General features: G+C 48.4%; 1 protein-coding gene across 3 annotated transcripts in view; it reads right to left on the bottom strand.

The window, feature by feature from the left end:
• The window catches only part of TEDC1 (tubulin epsilon and delta complex 1), a 67,958-nt gene extending 50,596 nt beyond the window's left edge, over positions 1-17,362 (bottom strand). For all 3 annotated transcript variants that reach the window (XM_038144373.1, XM_038144372.1, XM_038144371.1), the window contains exons 1-3: positions 17,167-17,362; positions 16,165-16,243; positions 10,265-10,467 (exon numbers count right to left, since the gene is read on the bottom strand). In XM_038144373.1, coding sequence (XP_038000301.1) covers positions 10,265-10,467; positions 16,165-16,243; positions 17,167-17,325 — 441 coding nt within the window. In that variant the 5' untranslated portion in view covers positions 17,326-17,362. The remainder of the gene's footprint in view (positions 1-10,264; positions 10,468-16,164; positions 16,244-17,166) is intronic.
• Between the last annotated feature and the right edge of the window lie 6,452 nt (positions 17,363-23,814).

Genomic DNA, 23,814 nt, shown 5'->3' on the forward strand with positions numbered 1-23,814 from the left:
ATTAGTCACAGCAGCAGAGAAAACCCACGTGTAAACAACATTAAAACACCTCACACAAGCAGCTAGAGAGCAACAAGGCCAAAGCAGACATGGGAATCCCAGATTAAAATCTGCAGTGTCCATAATTTACAGTCCTCCTCCAACTTCCCTGGTTAGAGGTTTCAGAACAGCACAAATACTGCTCTCCTGGGGATTTATTTCAGGAAGGAATGGCATTAGACTTGATTGCTTTGGCAGTACAGTGACAAACACCATGCAGAGCTAATTTTATTGTAGCAACCTGCCTTATTAATATTAAAATAAGGAAGCCAGCCAATGCATTTTTAACAGGATCTCTCCATTATTTATTTCACAAACTGCACAAAAAATTTACTTTTGCTATGAAATACTTAGCCCAGCACAAAGTAAACAAGGTAAAAAAAAAAAAGGTCTTGCATTTATACCGTGACCTCAATTTCCAGTCCCATCTTTACAATCTAAGACTATTTACTGCTCTCTCAGGGGGTGAAAAATCACTAAAACACCAGCCCAAGCTACAGGCTTTGCTTCGAGTATCACTGTGAATGTATCTAATCTATGCAGCAGTCCAGGTACACACCTACATTCACTCGGAGATACAGAAGTGCATATTTTTTTAGTCCAGTTCACTGGACTAAAGAGAGCAGCCAAGACAACCACCCAGAGACCCCAATGGCCTTCCCACACTTGGAATGCTCCACGCCGCTTCTGGAAGAGATCATTCCACAGCCACTTACCACAGAAGCATTTGGCTTGCAAACTGTTTGCTGCAATTAATGCTTCTCTCTGATTCCATTTCAGAGAAGGGATGTGCTTGGATCAGCTCGAGGAATCGGTGCCACAGCCTTGCAGTTCAAAAGTCACATGAGCAAATATCAATGCCCTCATCACCATGTTGAGGTTTTTTCCCCATCACTGGTGATACCTGAGCTGGTCTGGTCAAACTGGGTGATGTGGATCTGCCAGAGCACCCCTGAGCAGTGTAACTTGGGAAAATTGATTAATTAGGAGATAGAATGAAGCTCCTCATTTCACTCCCACCATAACTCACCCCAAAGGAGCTCTGTGTCCTAAAAGCTCCAAGTACTGCTGTTAGAAGTTTCCAGTATCCACTCATTGGCAAGACTAAGAAAAGCAAGCACAAGCCTGATCAAAGTGACAAGCATATATTTACACGAGCTCCCTCCAAGCCAGTTTCTGAACCATCACCCTGCCCACACTTCAGCAGAACCAGCTCTCCTGTGGTAAAAGATCTAGGAGAAATAAACAGCTAAGCCCCAGAACAAATACACCTTCCAAGACACCACCCATCACCATCCCAGTTTAGGTAGCTCACAAACTGCAAAACCTACCCCAGGCTCACAAAGACACCTCTGCCTTAGTCAGACCTAAACCTGGTTTATGTCCCAAAAGCATATATTTAACAATTTTTGCAAGGCAGTCTAGAATTCAGTCTTTAACACACAAGTTTTGCCCTAAACATTCCATCCCAAGCTATTTCAAGTCAAATTATTAAAAAAAAAAGTTGTCAGGTCATTCCCAGAAAGTATGAACAGGCTCGTGGTTAGACAATGCAGCAAGCGCATTAAAACACCCCCAGCACTGCCAAAGTCCTCCTGGCAGAATTGCTCTGAGCAGACAAGTCAGAGTCATGAAATACAGTGAACTGAAAAAAGCCATCAGATATGAAAGTACTCAGAGAAAAAGAATAAGGGGTGGGAGAAAGGAGGGTGTGAAATAGACATGGTGCTTTATCAATTTTCAGCCACATTCCATAGTCTCAGGAAACACCTTGCATGCAACATGCTTAGAGAAAAATTAAAGATTAAGAAGTTTCAACTTCAACAGCAGAAATGAAGCTGTTCTTTTTGGTTTGAAATACAAAGCAATCCCACACTATCAGAAATCAGAGAGCAGGTGTACCAACAGTGGATGGAGATTAATAAATTAAACAAGTACTTCATCATATAAATACTTCATCAAAGAACAACACAGGCACCAGTGTGTTTACAGACATATGAGAAGGGAGCATTTTTTCCACTACTTGCTCTATTTGAGGATTTTAGTGACTTGGTATGGAGTAGATTTTGGTCTGCTCATACATTTTAATTTACTAAAACTCCAAAACCTGATTTAATGCGAAAGTCCTTGCAGATCCAGTGATATGCCATTAGCAGGGCTGCAGAGGAAACACTCTGCTGTGCAAATTCATCTAGACTTTCTACACTATTCCTACTGATATAGGAATCTTTAAGGCTTATAAATCCTTACCTTAATAAATTCACTGTGCCCCATGCAGGCAGTGGAAGAGAAAAGGCCGTGCTGCCTGCACTGCTGTGAAACACGGCAATGGCAGGGCTGGCTCCCCCAGAGATGCTCTTTTCTGACTGTGAGCTGCCACCTGTCGGCCCAGGACAGAGCCCAGCTCATCCCCACCGAGCTCTGGCTTTTCCCAGGCATCTTCCAAATCCCTCCAAGCAGCAGCTCTCTGCCTCCACATCCGCACAACCAGCAAACAATCTGCTGCTCACACTACCCATGGAGAAACAAGCCTGCTGGAACGCGGATAAGATGTTTAACCCATGGATAGATGCACTAGATCACCTCCCTGACACTAATCCTTGAGCAGAGCAACACAAAGCAACTGCCAGCTGAAGCCTCCAGTGCACAGTCCCAGCCCACTGCTCACCTGCACTGGGCTGACTCCGGGTCTGGACAGAAAATATTTCCTCAGTTACCACTCAGATCTTAACTACTCTTCGCCCACGGCCTGGTATCACAAAGGTGGGTAATAGCACATTTAGATCCTCACTGCAGGGCTCAGGAAAGGCAAGGCAGTCACATAAATCAAGCCAGTAAAGTGCTTCTGCAGCTTTTACTGAGCGCTCGTTCCGAACCGCTCATAATTCAGACATTGGTTTTGATGTGACATAACATATGTTAACTTCTGTAATTACACATCTTTAAACAGAACAGAGCTTTTTGTTGGGTTTTTTTTTCTCTAATTAAACACCATAGCCAGAAATAACAGTATCAGACATGCCTTCTTAATTAATACAGCCATATATCTATCTGCAGGGGGGAAAATGTGAAAAGGAACAATCTGAACAGATGAATGCAAAAGGGACAGCACTATTTTCAATAATAGCACCATAAACAACACTAAATGGATTTCCTCATAGACAAGGCAGGACCCAGACTAGATTTATGCAGTGAAAGATAGATGGTGTAAGAACCCATCCCACATGGTCCACATACCAATTAAATCTCCAGATATTTGCATAAAAGAGTGTGTTTTTCACAAACATAAGTGCTCACAACATCGAAGTTACGCTCATATCGCATTCAGCAATTAAAATAAAAAAAGTGAAGTCCTGTGTTTCCTCAAGGCCTTTTAGCTTTTAAATTTCTATGCCTCTTGTAAGAATTACTACTCACAACAGCACTCCCAAGAGCTTACTCTTGGCAAAGAGTGAAAAAGAGAAGGTGCTGAGGGAAGACAGAAAATGTGAACAGAGCTCTTACCCATGCCTGCCTTGTTCAAACAAGCCTCCCTGGCAGTAGCCACGGGCCTGAGGCACTAGAGCACATCAGTCCTTTATCCCCTCCCTCCCCACTCATTTGGGAGGCTGTTTAAGAGCTCTGCAATACAGCAAAAGCACGATGCCTTACAAAGAGCTCGGCAGCGCTGCCTAATCTTTGGAGCTACAAGGTTTTAAAAGAATGTTAAAATCCCTAAGCTCACTGCATTGTATATTCAGACAGAACATGGAAACTAAACATCCTAAGACCAACACGTGACAGGGTAGACCTTAACTGGGAGAGCGTTCTGCAAGACTCATGAAATGCAATACACAGATAATGCCTTGCACTGCTTTTTTTCCCCTGCCTACAGCTGCAATTCCTCTTGCCCATGGCCATTGGCTCAGCTGTGGCAAGAGGGGAGACAGAAATATGCAGCTCCTCGCAGCAACAGCACACCTGGAGCTAGAGGAACACAGGGGAACAGCACCTGGCCTCCAGGAGAGAGGAGACAGAGCTCTGCTGTGGGGAAGAGCCTGCCATGCCCCTCTCCACACGTTCCTGAAGGAAAAGTGCTTTATTTCAAAAGATCCTCTCCACCTTAGACCCAGGTTGCTTACAGTGGGACACCAAAACCAGATGTTCTCATTCACCTCCAAAGGCTGCAAAGATATCAGAACATTCCAAAGGCACTGGCTGCTCCCTGGCACTGGAGGGCAGGAGAGGCACTGAAACACCTCAAAATCCCTCGTTTCCCCAACAGCCAAGGAAGGAGCTCCCTGTGAACTTCAGCAAAGTACCGGTGTGACCATGGTAAACCTTCCTACTAGCACACCAGTCTGCATCATTTTCTCCTCACACAGCTCAAGGGCCTGTTTGCTGAACCCCATCCAGAACACATCAGCTGTAATGTCAAGTTCAAGAAATTCTGCAACTCAGACATTACCAGAGACACAGCAGATTCAATAAATTATAAGCCTTTCTGATCAGCTCAGGCTTGTCTTTTACAGCGTTTTACTTTGACATGCTGTCTAGAAAAAAAAAAAACACCAACATTTCTTAATTGTGCATTCACTGCGTCAAGCAAAGACAAATGTTGGTAGAAGGTACCATGACAAGTTCAAAGTATGCTACAACAGACTTGTCAGCCACGCTGAGGTGAGGAAAATTCTGCAGGAGAAACCTCAGGGATCCTGCGCCCTCTGCTCAGGTTTCACGGATGGCTTTTAAAAAAAGAGTGTTCCTTAGCAGCTACTGAATCCAGCAACAGTAATAGCAGAAAAAGGGCAAAAACATAAATGGTGAGAGTTACTAGGAAGACAGGAGGACAAAGAGAATAGAAGTGCAAGCTGAGGGAATAAGGGAGGAAAACCAAAAAATGAAAGCTGACAGACTAATATAGCCCATAAAGATCTGGAAAGTAATTATGCCTCTGAGTCAGAATCAATAAGGTTAATAAAATTCCCTCCTCTATCCTCACCGGAATTGATGAAGACACGGAAAAAATGCAGAAAACTACTTTGCACTGAAACTAGTGCCCAAGGTTTCCTGGTTTTCTACTAGGGGGAACATCAAGCTTGGCTGCTACTTTAACACTTTCCTCTAATAACATGGTTTATGGAACAGCAGTGACTGTCAAGTTTTCTGTAAAAGAAAGGCATTTCAACAAGATTAGACCAAGCACAAGCCTTACACTATACTGGAAATAGCCAGTAAGCCAAACTAGACCATGACAAACGAAAGATTAATGAAATTGCAAACCTAAGGGTCAGAAGGCATGTTTATCTTCATTTTTGCCCACCAGAAGTAATTAAACTGAGTTCACTTTGGCATGCTAGAGACACATGCATGAATTCCAAGCACAAGAGACATAATAGTTCTATTTGTTGATTACTACAAATTCACAAAAGGGGAGGGGCATCCAATTTCACTCAGGGGGCCAGAAGCAGACAGGGGGAATTAGTGGAAACAAGAACCAGTGTTTGTACAACATCTCCTGATGATCATGAGGGATATAACATCACTACACTCATTTAAAAAGCTCAACAGCCTCCACACATAATCAAATTACAGGGCACACAGATTAATTTCAGCTGTAGAAATAAAAGAAGCACAGGCAGTATTCCTCCCTGGAAACAGGAAAAATATGTGCTCACAAAGTACTGCCATGACCTGCCCAAACCACCACAGATTTGGAGAAAGCTGGGACGGTATCACTGAAATCTAAAATGCAAGGTAAATGTAAAATACTCAAATATTGAATGTGCTAAAAAGACAAGTTTATAGAGAGAGAGAGAGAATGAGAACTCCCCAGGTGTGCCTCCCAGCTACAGGTTTTCAGCTGTGTCTTGTACACTTGGATTTGCTCTGTGTGAACAGGAATCAATAAATGGCACTTGAGAATAATCTGCCAGTACATGATCACCAAAGCAACAGAAGACGTTGAGACATCACAGCAGTGCATATCTGAGATGCAAATCCACTAGGGGTGTCAAAAGCCTTTGAAAACCATGTCCCCATCAATTACTGGCCCAGTGCTTTAATGCAATTAACAGGCGAGAATTCCCAAGCAGACACTTCAGTGCATGGATGGGAGCTTCCCATTCAGATTGTCCTTAAATCTTTATAGATCTGACAGAGTCAGTGATTACTTCTTCTAAAGAGCTGGCCCATGCAAGGTTTGAACTTTCACTTACCGCCTCTGGAGTCACCAACCTGCTGACAGATGAGCACAGTAAATTCAGAGAACCTGAACTGCTGCAGCCCAGCTCTAAAGTTTATCATGGATTATGGACCCCAGTTTATCATGGATTATGGATCCCCTCCTCTTCTCCTGCACAGCTGTCGGAACTCAGAATGTCCCACAGACATTCTCGGACGTTCCAGACCCAGGTCAAAAGCATCTGAGACCCTGGCATGCAGCCAGAGACCCCTGTGGCTTTGAATCTGACCCATGGAACAAATTACCAACTTTGCAGGAAGAACAAGAAGTCACAAAAGTTTAGATATTGTAGTAGAAGTAGTCACAAAGTGAAAGGAAGGATTTCTGAGTGCTGTACAGGGAGGTTTTAAGCCTTGTACGCAGGGGTCCAAGTTTTGTACATGGGGGTCAGGGGTTCTAAGATGGAGGGATTTGGGTGTGCCCTGTCCTCCTTCTTTCTCCTTCCTAGCCTCCATGTCTTTGGTGATGCTGGCACTCACAGATTGGTTTAGAGTAGAAAGTCACCATTCAATATAGATAGTAGGTATTGGGGGAAAGGTATAAACATGTAACACGTAATGTGTGATATAAAAGATGGCAGCAGCCCCTGGGAGGGCAGTGTGCCTTTGTCTGAGCTGCTGAACAGGCCACAGCAGCTCAGGAGAAGAATCTTTTAGATAACCAACAATAAACAACCTTGAGAACAGACAACAGAAGACTCCTGAGTCTTTCTTTGAAGGCACGGGTTGGAGGAGAGACTTTTCCATCTTTTGGGGTCACCACAATCTGGGGGTGAAACCGCACACACAGCAACACAGTTTGCTCCTTTAACTGTTTCCCCTCCCAGTTTATAAACTTCACATGCTAGAAGAGAGCACGGCCAGGGAAGGACCTGCCACAGGCACCGGGATCCGGGCTCAGGAGACACTGCAGCTCTGCCCTGCCAAAAAACACGAGCTGGAGGTGCCCTGAAGGAATCTCTTACCTAACACACAAAAGCAGCCAACCCTCAGATCCACCCCAGGCCACCAACCACGCCTGTCCTTACCACAGCTACCTCACAGTGAGTTCTGACTACATTAGCACTACCTCTTACCACCTTCCATCATCTCTGAGTTTATCATTTCAGGAATCACTTAACTTTTGGTTCTGAAAATGTCAGCACATGCAAAAGTCAGCTTGTGGAAGCTTTTCCCAGCTCGGGTTCAAAAGATTAAGAATTCCACGCAGAGCTTGAGCTCCTTGTCCATCATGTGTCATGAATACCTTTGTACCTCTAAAAAACTTTTAGAGTAGAGCTGATGGAAGTGTTCCATTTACAGGGAAAGAAAATGGTGTTGCTAAGGAACTGCAAAGAAAAAAAAAAAGGCCAGAGTGTGGTAGCCTGAAATGAAATTATTTCAATTAATTGGCCGTTGATATATTGGGTATTTGGCACATTATCAGCAATTCAGCAGGCTTTGTTTTAAACTTGGGCTGAAAGAACAGGCAGAACATGATTGTACACTTAAATTAGGGATTAGCTCCATTCTCTCTTCTCACACAACAGACCCTGTTCATCTTTGTGGATTCAGACAAAATTTTAAAAGCAAACCACATGAATATCAGTTTGAACTAGAGGAACTATGCCTACAGTTATTGAGACTCCTTTCCTTTTAAATGAAGACAAAGGGTAAGGATTCTCTCCAAATTTATTCTCACTGGTAGACCAACAGATGTACTTTTCCAGCAAGTACTGGCTTTCACACTTTGCTCATTTTGGCAGAGATCTCAGCCATGCACAGAACCAAATGAATTTCATGGATTTTTTTTTTTGCAACATTTTCACTTCAGGAAAATTGTTTGTAGTCATTAAAGGTTCCATTCAGTGGAAGATTTTTCAAGTTCTCAACTGAGAATTTAATTTCAATTGTTTTAAAGAGCATCCCTTCTCTTTCTCCTATTTTCTGAGACAGACCCTTCCCGAGTGAAGATTTTTTCCTCTTCTTTTACCTTTTTCCTTCACCTTACTGAAATAAAACAGAGTTAAGACTGCAGAGATTACACGTCTGGTGAGTTAACTTACAAGATGTCAGGTAGCAAAGTGACAACCTCCCCCTCTCTTACTGTGATTTTGGGGTTTTATGGCTGAACAGTGGCTGATGAGCAGGCTTTGCCACATGGTTATCTCACAAAATAACAACAGCCAGCAAACAACAATATCTAACAACAATAAAGCTTAACATTTTTATGAAACATAGAAACAACAGGTTTTACAATGAGTGGTTTACAAGGAGCTGATTCACTGACCAAAATGTGGTGTGTGACCCACCCATCTCCTCCTCAGCCACCACTGCCTCCTTGCATCCTTGCCAGTGCATTCCTAGATCTTCATTTGGCTGGCACCTAAAGGCTGAATTTATTTGCTTTGCAATGCCTAGTTGATCAAGTAAAAAGTAAGACCTCTCCCTCAAAATTCCATTTGTTTTAACTTCCTTGTGATGGAGAATCACAAAACCCACCAGTTATGCTGTAACTATATTCTTTTTTTCCCCTTGTAAATATATTTTTTTATTGGAGCATGAAAACTGCTGGATGAACACCATACAAGAAATGTTTCCATTAATACAATGAGCTTTACATACAAAAAAAATCAGACCCTTAAGCCTTTCCAAACACTGTTTTGGACAGTTATGAGTAAAAACATTTAATATGCATTCCCTGCTTTTTGAGAAACACGAGTACAGCAGGTGAGAATTGCAGTGAAAGACACACCAGTATGTGTGACCATAAGAGATAACATTGTATTATCATAGTTCTTCCATCCCTTTTTGGGAAACGCAAAACTTTAAGCCTTCAGAGAAAATAACACGGGTGCTGCCCCACTCCCTGAATTCATGTCACATTTCACTTGTCACTCTTTTGTAACAGAAATTAAGGAAAATTTTAACAAAAAAAATTTTTTAAAACCCTGCTACTGCAGATGAAAAACAAGAAAAAGGTAAAAGAGAAGTTGGAATTAAAACGTTGTCCAGCAGTGTGTATTTTCTGAAATCTCAAGGCATCCTTCACATAAGTAGATGGCACTGCCACTCACAGCTCAGCCTCTTGTGCTCCCTCTTCTGCACAGCAAATAATTGTAGTGCAGCAAGAGTGGTCCCTTTCCTCAAAATACTTCTTGTAATGTTGTTACAAAAAGGATTCTTTCCCTTGAACTGTTTTCCATTTGTACAAGTGTTTTCCTTCTGAAGACACTGTTTTTATATTGCAGCTTTCCAAATTTTCCTGCTTTGCTGCCCCCTAAAAAGGCTCTACAAAACCAGGGGAAAAACATATATGGGTTCAAGAAAACCAGAGACCTTAGACACCACAAGATAACCAGCAGGTAGGGCTTCTAACCTACAAAGTCCTTTGCCAAAAAAATAAGAAATTCTGAAATTCTGTGAGCCTGTCATTTTGAGGCAGACTGAGCAGTAATTAGTGTCTGACTAGATGGTGGTTACTTCAGAACACACTTTCTATGTACTAACAGCTTTTATTACCAGAAAAAAACAACACACTCCAGTGTGTTCTCAAAGGTCATTAGTTACCTCAAGGGCAGGAGCTGCCATTTGAGACCTTGTTGTTTGCAAAAAGTATTATTTGCCTTACCCGCTGTACCAAACAGTGGCAATGCACCCAGCACTCATTACTAACCTGTTTGCCTGCCCTGCAGAACCACTCACAGCTCAGTCTGGGAGCACAAGACACAGAAGCAGAGAGACTGAAGAGATTCACTTACCTCCACAGCGGTCTCACCCATACTGGAAACAGAAATTGGGGAATTCAGGCAGGGGTGGGAGTTTGAAAAAGAGAAAGAACCCCTAAGCTTTGCACACAGAAAGTTTAGAGAAGGGAAAGAAAATGGACGCTGGCCTTTTTTGAAGCTGAAGTCACTTACCTGCCAAGGCACCAGGACAGCAGCCACCACACACTGGTGGTGACACAGCTGCTGTCACAGATGACTCGTGGACAGGGTGGGGTAGAAGGACACAGCATGCTCACCGTGCACACAGAGGTCTCGTCCCCAGTCTGCACTCTGTTCCGAGCCAGGAGCTGCTCCAGGAGGCCAGGGCTGTGCAGCAGCCAGGAGAAGGCCAGCAGCAGCTCCCGGCTGCCCGCGGAGCCGTCGGCCGGGAGCCGCTGGAGCTGGGGCCGCCCGTAGCCGTGGTACCACAGCGCCCACTTCACAAACCTGACCTGGGCACCTGCAAGAGCAAAACAACTGAGAAACAGCCTGCAGCAGGGCATTCACCCACTCAGCTCCACATTCACTCCTCGGAGGGCAGCACTTTCAACCCAGCCTCAGGAAGACACTGGGGACTTAGTCTTTATCAAGTGTCGTCGTAGCCTTGAGTTGGAGACACAAATGAGACGGATAAGATGCTTGGGTTTGGGTTTCTGTGTAGAATGGCTGAATCTTTATTGTACATAACTTACTTTTATATGGTATTAGAAGGTACTCTGCTCGAATTTAATAGGTTAGCAAATTACTGAATCTCAGTTGATTGGTTGGTAATGGCTAATGTACATGTTGATCAATTATTTTGCTTTCCAGATAGTTTATATGTTTTCTTCATGGACTCACAGAATGGACTTCTTATTTTTGTAGGTGCAAACTCTTCTCTCGTAAGAATAGATTGTTATGTAAACTGATTTTTATTTTTGTAATTCTTTTTTTCATGGGAACTAAACAGGTTCGTTTAGCCAGAATAGTAAGGTTTAAACCCTGTTTTATAAGGCTTTTATTTTATAAGGTTTTATCTATATGCAACAATCAACAACTGGTGAAGGACAGGAGGGAAAGGATAAAAGCCTTCTTTATACTGCCCCATTCTGATTGCAGGAACTTCTGCTCAGGGAAAAGAAGAAATTCCAAGTTGGGATCAAGACCGGTAATGGCCTCTTGGAAATTAACAAAGGCAACAAAGGCTACCCCCACTACAACTGGGCTCCAATTCACCTATTCATTTTTTATGAGTCACTAAGCATGCTATGAATTAGTAAACACTCTGAACCACTCCACTCCTGAACTAAACTGGAATTTAGAGATAGGAGTTTCACAGCCTGCTGCAAATCTCTGAGCGCCAGAGAGCAGAGATAATGCAGCACAGCACACAGGCTGTTCAATTATCAGGAATGCTCTGATCCATATTCCTTCACACCAGCAAATGTTACCTGACAGCTACAAGACAGGCACTGCAGGGCTGTAAAATACTGAGGAAACATAGAGAAAGTTATTATTAGAAAAGGTTCTGCCCAATAAACCTTGGCTCTGTACTAAGTCAAAAACAGAATAAAGAACATAATTAGGGGGACAGTGAAAACAACTCATACTGGCTAAGAACCAACAGTTGTAAAAGGAAGACCTGCTCAGAAAGTTTCTGGAGTTCTCTGATGGCAAGAAGAAGCAAGTGATCAAGGAAGATTCAACCAATGCAAGACATTTAGACTTCCCACTGGGATTCAGTTTGCACAAAGAAACCAAGGCACTGCAGTGGAGGGAGAGGAAAAGCCTTGGATCAGTGACAAGTACCCAGCAGACAAGAACCAGAGGGCAGGAACAAATAGTGGTTTCACATGAGGGCTCTGTGCTGAACAGCTGCTGCTCAAACAACTCAAAATGACACTCAGACAACGTGACAGTGACAGAAAACTTGGTGCTGATGTGATATTAGTAGTAAAGAATGCAGGCAGATCATGAAGGACTGCAGAACCTTGAGCTCAAGCTTTAAAAAGCCAGATAAAAGTATTTTTAGAAAAAATGGAAAATTATGTGCACAAAGAAAGAAATGTTCCTAACTTTACTGACTTTTAACATAAGACTGGACCTGAAACTGCTCCGTGGGCTCAGGAACACAATCTCAGATGATGAAGTTTTTAATGACAGTATCACAATTGATTCTGACAGGCATCCAAAGGCAAACTCAGTGTGAGAAACCTAGCAAGGACACTGAACAGAACACAAACACCCACCGTGACCCCTACTTCTTGTCTCCCATTAAGGCTACAGAAGATCTGGAAAGAAATGAAGAGAAAGGACAAGTACAATCACAAGTACAGAACAGCTGCATTGTAAGAAGCGATGAAGTAGGCCAAGAAGAGGAGCAAGAATGGATATGACAAAACTCTTCAAAACCCCGAGTGCTGTGCAATGGGTGAAGAGTGGATGATTTGTTTGCACAACACTCAGCACAAGAACTGTGAGCCAACAAAGTTAGCAAGCATGTGAGTCAAAACATGATAAAAGAGATGCTCTTCACACACGCAGCAAAATTCTGAAATTGCTCACTGTGGGGCTCTGTGGACTCCTAAGAGTCACTCAGGCTCAAGGAGAAACTGGATTTACTGAACAGCAGTTCATGGAAAGATATGAAACACAAGCATATCCTCTCTTGATTGGAAAGTCTGAGATGTAAACTGCTGGAGGCTGATGGAATATCCCCCCACACCATGAAAGCATCCTTCTAGATTTGCTCTTTTCTTTCCCTTTGACAGCTGTCACAGCTGGGTGGAGCTAGAGGAATCTACAGTTTCATGCAGTTCAGGCATTCCTACAAAGCAAAAGACCTAAATCACTCCATTTGCTCTTTCCACAGGCCCTGTGAATGAAACAAGCAGCTTCCCCTCCCCATGTCAGGGTGGCAGAAATGCCTATGGCTTGCTAAAAACCTTCCTGTAGATGTGCACTCCAATCCCTCAAGCACAAGAGGAGCATGGAGATTTTACAGATTTTGATAACTCGTGAACATTCTTACACGAGCTGGGTTTTCATGTCATCCTTTCCTTTTCTGTGTGCGTTTGTCAAGAAAGGAACTGCCACAACAGGTAAAGGCAGAAATGCTCCAAAAGGAAGGATGATCAGTACATGCTTTCCTCCTTTTTCAAAGCAAATAAGCATCACATGCTGCCATCTGCAGTTCAAGGAGCTCCTTAAAAAATCACATATCAAAGTGGAGGAAAGGAGAGCAGGTCAGGTGTTTTTTATTTTCTTTTATCACCATTCCCCTGCTCTGATATATCACTCAGGCCAGATCCACAAGGCACTTCACCACCTGAATTTCAGTGTTCTTCTGGTCCCTTATCTCCCCTCTTTCATGTCTCCCTCTGCAACATGCTGCCCTCACAGGAGAGGGTACAGCTGGTGTACCAGGCAGGAGCTGGGAGTGAGCAGTCAAGGCATGGATCTGGAACTGGGGCTCAAGGAGCCCTCCTGTGACCTTAGAGAAGTCCCTCAGTTTTCCCCATCTCTAGAGTGCTCAAGTTTAAAGGCAAAAGTACAAATGGCAGCAAGGGTTGTGTGAGTACCCAGGACCAAGATGGATTCTTCCGTCATGTGCGACCAAGAGAGAGGAAAAAACATCTCTCAGATAGAAGAGATACACCAAAAACCTCTCTGACATCTTCTTATGGCATTAGGATTAGGAAATTTATTCAGAAAGGCCTTCACAAGGCTTCCAACTAATCCCCTTCTCCAGATATATTATCTATAAATCTATATTCAGCAAGTAAGACCAAGCTGGGGATGAACCTCAGGGTTCAGCTCACTTAAAGCCATACTCAAGCTGTGCTCTTCCACTGTGAGTCCTGACAAATATTTTCAGTGATTTACAAGATGATATTCAAATAAGAGCTATGCACTAGCCTGGCAGGCTAAAATGGAAAGGAACCACAAACCAAGTACAAGCACAGACACAGATACATTACTTCATGCACCCAGACAAGGGACACCTGCATAGGTAGTGGTGTTATGGGAAACTACTGCTTCAGAAAAACATTTTCTGCTACATTTGTCAAACAAACAAAAATCTATTGCAGCTCCAGACCTCTTTCCCATGCTGTAAAAACTGAACAGCAATCCCAGAAAATAAACGTGTCCTCCAACTATCCAAATGCATATTGCACTGCTACCTGGCGTGGCTGTCAGGTTGCTAACCAAGTTCATCAGCCTCTGTGAAGAACAAGCAGCATGAAACCATTAATCATGATTTCATCAGCAAGGTTATGCCCAGAGTATTCACACAGCTTACTCTGACTCTCCACCGTCCAGTGGCCCACTGCTGTGACATGTTTAAGGGGCTGGGTTTCACAGTAAGTTTACACCAGTGCTTCTCACTGTGGGAAGAAAATATTCTCACAGAACAAGAAACCAGGAGCCAGCTGCAGAATTTTATAACCACTGACTGGTAGGCTTCAGCGGGATCCCTGAACTGGCCAAAGATCAGTGTTTCCTTTTGAAAAATAAAGGATACAAGATCACTGGAGAATGGCTTCTCTTTTCCAGAAAGCTGTTTCTATGCACACAGTAACCCCTGCACCAAAGGAGTCTTCACAGCCTTCCTGTGGGATCTGGTAACTGCTGCTCTCTTTATTTTAACCAAGGTAATTAAGAGGTTGTACAAAAAGAGCAAAGAAAAGCAAAGCTTGATCTGTGGACTAAGGTACTAGACTTGGATTAGAGGAATCTGTTTCAATTCTCCATTGTGTAACAGGATCCTACACAAACCTGAGAAAGTTATTTAGTGCCTATGCCAAAGGCTTATTTCATTTGCATTAAATACACAAGAGACCAGAGCTGGGGCAGAGAAGAAAAGCAGTAAAATATCGATTGTGTTCAGAGCAGACAACTCATTCACTCGCCAAGCAAAAGTAATTAGTGTCATTTGAAAAACAGTACAGCTCTCCAGCCTGAATTTCAGCTTTAATCACCAAGTTGTGACTAAAAAGGTTTTTCAGAAATCAGCTGAGCAGTTCTCAGCAGAACCACACATTGCTACCTCACAATATACCAGTGGAGGCTGTGTTTGCTGTCTCCAGAGCCAGGAACCTGCCACATGCACTTGGAAATTCTGTCCCCAAATGCTACAGGCAGTCAGTATGGGAGCAGCCAGGATCCAATAAGGCTGCACATGTGCAGGACCACATCCACAATGCTGCGGGAGACAGTCAATAAATAGACTTGCCATATACAGCAGACTGTGGATGAGTGGAAAAATAAAAACAGCCAAATGAAAAATAGCAGTCCGGCGAGTAACAGGACTTCCTGCTGAGCTACCAGCTAAACTATGCTGGTGGTTTTGCTCTGCATTCCACAATGCTGAACCTTTCTTAATTCCATTTACAGAGCCACCAGGCTCGCAGCTAATCAGGGGCTTACACAGCGCTGTTTAGGGTGTTTTGCTTTCAAGGGCAAAAGTGAATGTTAAGTGGAGTTGGTATGAGGAGACCTTGATTCATCACAATACAATTCTGATACAATGAAAAGGCCCTAGACAGACATGTTTCAAGAGAGAAGATGGGGAGCAGTGTTGTACATGGAATAAGGTACATTTATGAAGTAAAGAGTCTTCTGCTGTTGTGAGAAGCCAATCTGCACTCAGCTCCTCTCTGGAGCAGTGGGCCTGTCCATAAAGACATTATTCACAGTCCCCCTAAAACAATCACACACAGTCCATTTCTTGTTTTGTCTAGAACTTCAATCCAAAACACTGCCTTTACAGTCCTCACACTGCAATTCCTGGCTCTGACACAGGACTGGATAGAAAAGTACCAACAGAATCATGGTATGAATGGGAATGGGAAAAGAAGGAACCAAAGGAAAACCAAATCTACTTCTCTCTTTGCAGATACTGAGAATGCATAACATCATTGCAGAGATTTACCTGCAATAAAATGTCACGGGGATGCAAGAGCCTGTGGAAACATCCCAGTTTCCAGGACAAAGCACATCAAAGAGTAGCACACCTGCCTCACAGCACATTCCCTCATCAGTAAGGATGACTCCTGGTACATTGGTGGCATGGGTGTTCAAATGAGAGCACTCACAACAGGGAGAAAGGAGCCAAAGGTGCTAAAAAACTAGTCCCAGGACAGGTGGAAACTGCTGTCAGCCAGAAGGATGTTACCTATGGCATCAGACTCTGTCCACCTGTCCCCGTGAATCTGCTTCAGAAGCACATACAGCAGCTTCCAGAAGTCCAGGCTCTGCAAAAGAGAGGGACAGAAGGGGAGATCAGCAGGAAAAAACATCTGCCATATTAGTTAGTCTTAATTAAGCCCATATCTGAACATCACACACATGGAACAGCACACCTGCTGATCCAGCCAACACCATCTGATCAGGCAGGCTCATGTATGTCAATGTTCCTGCTCATGTATGTCTATGTTCCTGCCTGATGAACACAGAATCTACAGAAAGGAGCACCCAGAAAGAAAAGGGCTAATGCTGGCTGTACAGCAACACCCAGCACTTCTATTGTGAGACCCATGCGTGGAGGAGCATTCCAAAATCTGCTCTGATACAAGCACATGTGGCACAGCTCACCCGGAGCCAAACAGGCACCTGAACACACCGCTAAGATCTGACCACGACAGCGCCAAACTCACAAACAAGAGGCACCACACAATGAGCTGGAACTGGGAATCGTTCCTTGGCTGCACAAGGACAGCGTGCTGACAAACTCAAACAGTGATTCTTATGGCTGGAATCTCAGTCAACACTCGTAAAACCCTTAAAATAGCCGAGGAAGGGAGGTACCCTGTGTGCGAGCTGGAAGCCTCGGAGGCAAAGCAGCAAGACCCAAGCTGGGTACGGCAAAGGGCAGCAAACCCCCGGCGACACCGAGAAGGTGTCGCAGACCAGGGTGGAACACCAACCCTCAAGCTACAAGCACAGCGAGGCACAGCCCTGCCCAGAGCGGCCAGCTTGCTGCGAGCTCCCTAACACGTGTCAGCTGGGCGGACAGCGAACCGGGGCCGCACCGAACCGGGTCAGGGCCAACCCAAGGCTCCGTGCCCGTCGCGCTGCCACGCAGAGCCTGTCCCCGGGCCCAGCCGCACTCGGTGTCCCGCTGGTCCCCGCTGCCCTGTGCCCCGCAGGGTCTCCGGGCGGAGCGGCCGGCGCTCACCGCCTGCGGCCGGTCGAACCTGGCGCGCCGCAGGGTGTCGGGGGCGGGCCGGGCGCTGGGCGGCAGGGCCCGGCACAGCGCCCCGACGGCGGCGGGCAGCGCCGGGCCCCGCTGCTGCTCCCGCTGCTCCCGGGGCTGCTCCCGCTGCCGCCCGCGCATCGCGCCACTCCCGCCGCCCCCGGCCCCGGCGGGAGCGCCCTTCCGGGCCGGCCGCCCGCGGCAGCGCCCCCTGGCCGCGGGGAGGGGACACTGCGGGCGCGCCAGCCCTGCCTCTCGCCTTGGATGGCCCTGCATGTGTCTGCATCTCCCTGCATGTGTCTGCATCTCCCTGCATGTGTCTGCATCACTCTGCATCTCCCTGCACCGCCCTGCATGTGTTTGCATCTCCCTGCATGTGTCTGCATCACTCTGCATCTCCCTGCACCGCCCTGCATCTCCCTGCATGTGTCTGCATCACTCTGCATCTCCCTGCACCGCCCTGCATGTCCCTGCATCTCCCTGCATGTGTCTGCATCACTCTGCATCTCCGTGCATCTCCCTGCACCGCCCTGCATGTCCCTGAATGTGTCTGCATCACTCTGCATCTCCGTGCATCTCCCTGCACCGCCCTGCATGTCCCTGCATCTCCCTGCACTGCCCTGCATGTGTCTGCATGTCCCTGAATGTGTCTGCATCACTCTGCATCTCCGTGCATCTCCCTGCACCGCCCTGCATGTCCCTGCATCTCCCTGCATGTGTCTGCATCACTCTGCATCTCCCTGCACCGCCCTGCATCTCCCTGCACCGCCCTGCATGTCCCTGCATCACTCTGCATCTCCCTGCATCTCCCTGCACCGCCCTGCATGTCCCTGCATCTCCCTGCACCGCCCTGCATGTGTCTGCATGTCCCTGAATGTGTCTGCATCACTCTGCATCTCCGTGCATCTCCCTGCACCGCTCTGCATGTCCCTGCATCTCCCTGCATGTGTCTGCATCACTCTGCATCTCCCTGCACCGCCCTGCATCTCCCTGCACCGCCCTGCATCACTCTGCATCTCCCTGCACCGCCCTGCATGTCCCTGCATCTCCCTGCATGTGTCTGCATCACTCTGCATCTCCCTGCACTGCCCTGCATCTCCCTGCATGTCTCTGCATCACTCTGCATGTCCCTGCATCGCCCTGCATCTCCCTGCATGTGTCTACATCTCTCTGCATCATTCTGCATCTCCCTGCACCACCCTGGATGTCTCTGCATGTCCCTGCACCACCCTGGATTTCCCTGCACTGCCCTGCATGTCCCTGCATTGTCCTGGATGTCTCTACATGTCCCTGCATCCCGTATCCCCCCACATCTCCCCGCACGTCCCGGACCGCCAGTGGTCCCGGTGCTTGTTCGGCCTGCACGCATGGCTCGGGGCACAGGCCGCTCCCGGGCAGTGACCCACACATGTCACCTCCCCGAGCCACGGATGCACCTCCTGGCCTGGCAGAAAACACCCGGTGAAGCCCTGCGAGCTTCCCCCACCCTTCCTGATGGGCAGAGCTGTTGCAAAAGCCGGCTTCGGCTACGGCTAAAGCGCAGCTGTGCTGCGGTCAGAACAGCTCCGGGGCCAGGGGAGAGCAGCGCTGGGCAGCAGCAGCAGTTTATGTATAAAAATCTGCGATATTCCTGCCCGCCTCTTGCTCAGCGGGGTGCAGCCAGCTTGGGTCCCCAAGCATTCAACCCCCGACATGAGGCCATCTAGGGATTAATCCTTGTGGGGGCCGTGGGGCAGGAGAACTGGAGCTGCTCTGTGGGAGAAGCCTAAGCTCCTGAGAGAAGTCCGGCCATGACCAGGATTTACAGAACCAAAACCTGGCACAGAGATGGATTCCTGCTGTGGGTTTGCAGAGGGAGCACAGCTGGTCTGTGCCAGGGACAGGGTCTGCTCTGCCAGCGCCGCGGGGATCCTGCCTGTGCCTGGACATGAGACCTGCTGGAAGCCCCCACTGATGGTTTCTTGGCCAGTTCCCCAGCTCACAGCCCATTTAATGTGCTCGCTGTGGATCTAGCGCGATGCCTTTACTTTTTGTGCACCAGTATCTGAACAACATGAAACAACATGTGAAATTCCTTCTCGCTACGGAACAGGCTCTTGCAGCAAAATGGCTGCTTGCAACGAGGAGAGAAATCGCAGTGGTCCAAAGAGTCCTCCAGCCAACGTGAACTGTGTTTGCACTCCTTCCCTCTGGTTGCTCCTCTCCTGCCTCCCACCCCTGTGCTGGGGAGCACAGCCCTTTCCAGTGCTGAGCGCAGCTTTAGAGCTCTCCCCGTCCTGTGGATCCTGGCTCCTGCTCCAGCCAGCCCTGAAAGGACCCCTGGGTGTGAGTTATCCAGGCTTAAGGATTTTTAAAATATCTTCTCTAGCAGCTGTTGTCTTACATCCTCCTTTCCTAATGGTCTGGAAAGCATTTTCCTTATCCCTCATCCAGTTCTAGCTCAGCAATCTGTATCCTCTTCTTTGCTCTCCTTCCTAACAGGCTTGGCATTTCCACATGGTTCCTTGCCTTTGGTTTCCAGCAGCCCATAAAGTCCCTTTTTATTGCCCAGAGCTTTTATCGAACCGGGACAATCCTCTGCTGTCTTTGGCATCCGTCTTGGCTTTCCATGCCGTGCTGCTATCGGGCGCTGTCTGCTCCCTCCATGACACATCGCTTGTCTATTTTCCTGTCCCTGCTGCAGTCTCCAGGCAGGAGGACCTTCAGCTGCAGCCAATTTCCTGTGTTTTCTTGACCACTCCATAAACCCAGCTCAAAGCTTTCCCTGTCCCCACACACATTCCTCTGTCTAGGCCTTTCCTCCCCAGGGCAGCTGCCGAGACAGGGGCTCTCCTGCATGGCCCGGTGCACGCACAGTGAGTGGTTCTGTCCATCACCCCTCCTCCGAGCTCCTGTCCCCCAGCCAACGCCCAGGCCAGCGAACATCACCCCTCAGCAGCTTGGATCCACGCCGCGAGCCCCCGTGCCGCTCTCCATCCCGCTGGCCAAACCAGCCCCGTGGTAGCCCGGCACAGGGCCGGCTGCCCTGCTGGCCGGCGTCCCCCGCTCCCTTGCGCCGTGGCTCCCCCGGCACGCAGCCCCGTGGGCGCAGCTTACACAGGACGCCTGGCGCTGTGCAGGGCTGGCGCCCGGCCACGGGCGGGTTGGAGGCCAGGCAGAGCATCCCAGGCTCCCAGCACCCCAGCAGCACAGCGGGTGCTCGGTGCCGGCCCGCCAGGCCCCACTTATCTGCTCTGCCGGCCGCCTGGGCCGTGTTCCCAGCGTGGGAGAGGCCGAAGGGAAGGCGATGGTTTCCTGCTGCAGAGATGGACCGTGTGCTATGGACAGACGACGGAGGTGACGGCATGACAGCCCCAGCGTGCTGTCCCAGCAGGGGTGGCGATGGCACCCCGCTGGCAGCAGAGCCCTGCTCATCCAGGCCACCCTCACCTCCCCTCTCCCAAGCAAAAGCGCCCTGGCAGATGGAAACCAGGCATAGCTGGCTGACATCAGCACACAACCCTGATGTCATCGTGGAGCTTGGAAGCCCCCAGGACCCTCTCTAAAGAAAGGAAGCAGGACAGAGATGGCTTATCAGCTGGTCCCTGGCTCCCAGGCACGGAGGCAGATCCAGGGCGAGCGTGGCAGTGGGGACAACAATGGGAAGGGAAAGTCCAGGCACATACTGAGTGGCCAGGGATGCCTTAGCTGGGAGAGGCCACTGGACTTTGCCCTCTCGGGGTTCCCGGGCCCACGTGGTGCCACACAGCCACACAGCCGCCCATTTTGGGCGCGATGTGTCAGCGGCGGTCACTGCCGTGCCGGGTGACTCAGTGGGGCCAAGGGCGCCTGTTTGCACCCGTGCCATGGCAACTCGCCACCGCACACGGCCCTGCTGCATGCACAGGGCTGCCAGAGGTGATGACGGCGGCCCTGTCCCATTGCCTCATGCCGATTGTATGCGATAGCAGCCATCCCTGCCCGCTCCCTGATGTCACCTCAGCCCGCACTGCCAAGGGCAAGGTGGGAGCTCTCCTCCTGCAAAAACAACTTCTTTGATCTTTTGGGTTTTTTTCTTCATGCTTTTATCCCCGTGAAGGCGTGGGCGGGAGCCAGCCTGTCTCCTGGCCAGGCCCCCAAGCCAGGCATCAGCGCTTCCCACGCTCCACCGCCAGCTCGGGTGGCCGGAGTTCCTCACCTCTCCCCTTCCCCTCTCCTTTCCCTCTCCTTCCTGCCGTGTGGTATCTGGCTGAGATGGTTGAGCAGCCATCAGAGCAGAGCACAGCTTCCCTCCCTGCCTGCTCGAGGGGGGCCTTGGGTGGCCGGAGTGTTTCACGCCCTGAGCAGGTCAGGCGGGCTGCATCTCTTTCTGCTGAACGTTCCCAGCTCCTTTCCCGCGCCCTCCTGGCCCTTTCATACACACTTGCTCTTCCTCCACTGGGACATCAGGTTAAGCGGAGGGGAAAAAGGCATGACCTGGCAGCATGGCCATGGTGCTGGCAGAAGGGAGCCCAGCAAGCACAGGGCTGTGAACATGGATTGCCTGCATAGATGGGCTGCAGCAACGCTGTCGTGACTCCACAAATGCTCTGGTGCAGGTTTTCCTGGACGCAGGCAGTTAGTCAGCAGCAGGCCTGTGTGTGGGCTGTAGCACCAAAATTCAAGGCCAGCTCCCAGCAGTTGGATGGTTAAGAGAGGTGTTGGTGTTTCAGGCCCTCTGACGCAGAGCTTTCAGTATGATAAGTGAATTGGGAATAATTAGAAAAGAGGTCTGCGGTCTCAGCTACTCTCTTCTTGAGAGTTTCAGCCTTTTTACTCTAATAGCCAAGTTCTTCTGCACAGAGGGAAACTCCCTCTGACCTCCTCCCCCAGGCCTTTAAGAAAAGACTCACCAAAAGAAGACAGAGGCTTCAGTGGGAAGTCCTTGCACCCTTCCCTCTTGGAAACTCTCCCTGTTTCATCAAAAATAATACAAGAGGTGTGAAAGTAAAATTCAGCTCTAGGTGCGTGATGTCAACTTTTCTGCTTCCTCTCCTTGCTCGGGCAAGCCACCCAGGATCTGGCAAAGACCCCCAGGGCTTTCTGCACCCAGCTGCTCTCCAGCACTGGATCACCAGCAGCAGGAAGGGGTGAGAGTAGAGCAGCCTGTGCCTTCCTCTCCTGGCTCCCTAGCTAAACCTCAGTTTCCAGCACCTCAGTTCATGGTCCCATTCACTTCTTGTTACACCCCTGGCTGTCAAACCCCGAGTCCCTCTGCCTTCAGTATCCAGTGTTTGCTGGAGGTGTTGTTCTCCTTCTTCAGGAAGAAGGTTTGACCACCCCTTTGTCACCTCTGCAGCGCTATTTCTGTTGCTGAGATGGGGGTTCCCCAAACCACTGTTTTGCAGAGCTGGATGGGAAGTCCCATCTCCCCCCGCGATCTGGCAGAGTTCCTGCTGCCTGACATCCGCTGCATGGCCCCTCTTACCGCACTGTCTGCATAAGAAGGCAGATTTCTGAGGCGTTAGGAGATGGGCAGACACTGTTTGGACCTAAAAGATATCAGAGCTCTTTGAGCTTAACACAAATCAGCCTTCAAAATCCCCAAGGCAGTGGCGTGCTGGATACCACCCAGCTCCAGCCCCGCTTCATCCCCATGAGCTCTGCACAGCAGAGAGCAGGAAGCTCCTGCAGCCACAGCCTCTGTGCCACTCTCCCCCAGCCAGAGGCTGCACAAACCACCTCAAGGGAAGTGGTAGAAATGTCACATCAGTGTCCCATCAGCGCTGGCAGGAGAGGGTGAGTGCCCCATTGGTGCCCCAGCAAGCTAGTGATGACCTGGGCACCTACCACGTTAGTCCAGATGTGACCTGAAGGCTGCAGCCACACTGTCAGAACACAGCCCTGTCCAGGGGCTGAGCCTGCTGCCCTCCTTAGCATGACCCTGAGGAGAACCTGCTCTAGGGCTTCCAGCCTGAGCTACCTCCCTTGCCAGCTGCAGGCACAGGGAAACATCTGTGCCCTGCTTCAGATTAAGGTCTGTCAGTCTGTGCCGAGAGGAGGACGCAGGGTCAGATCACCCTCACTGGCTACTCCTGCCTGCACGGTGCCCCCACGGCTGAAGGGCCCCCCAGCCCCCTTTTTGCTCCCCTCTCCTCTACTCTTCTGTACAGAAAGTCACAAAGCTGGGATGGGGACTAGCAGCGGTTAAGTTTCTAAACCCATCCTGTTTTCTGTCTTTGCCAAAATCTCTTCTGCTTCCCTACCCAGGGCGTTGGGGCTCGCCCACACCCAGCTGCCAGAGGAACTGTGATGTTGTTTGTTTTTTTGTCACAGTGATGAAGTGTTTATAGCAACTATCACTCCACAACCCACGGACTGATCTCAGCCCAAGCTTAGGAAATAACGGCAGAGGAAGCACGGCCCCTTTCTTCAGAGTCACCAACAGTGGCGTTTCAGGTCACCAAGGCAGGGAAGTTTTGTGCTGGGCATCACCATGCTGTAAATCACCCAACAACTTCTGCTGTCCCAGACAGGCAGAAAGCTGGGATTTGCCCTCAGCACCTTGCTCTCCCTGCTGCAGGAGCAGCACAGCCAGCGCATCACCACACTGGGAGGGAAGGGACCGTCCCTGCCTGTCCCAAGCTCCCACCGAGGCTCAGAACCAAAAGC

This window comes from Motacilla alba, chromosome 8 (genome assembly GCF_015832195.1).
Source record: "Motacilla alba alba isolate MOTALB_02 chromosome 8, Motacilla_alba_V1.0_pri, whole genome shotgun sequence".
Lineage (NCBI taxonomy): Eukaryota > Metazoa > Chordata > Aves > Passeriformes > Motacillidae > Motacilla > Motacilla alba.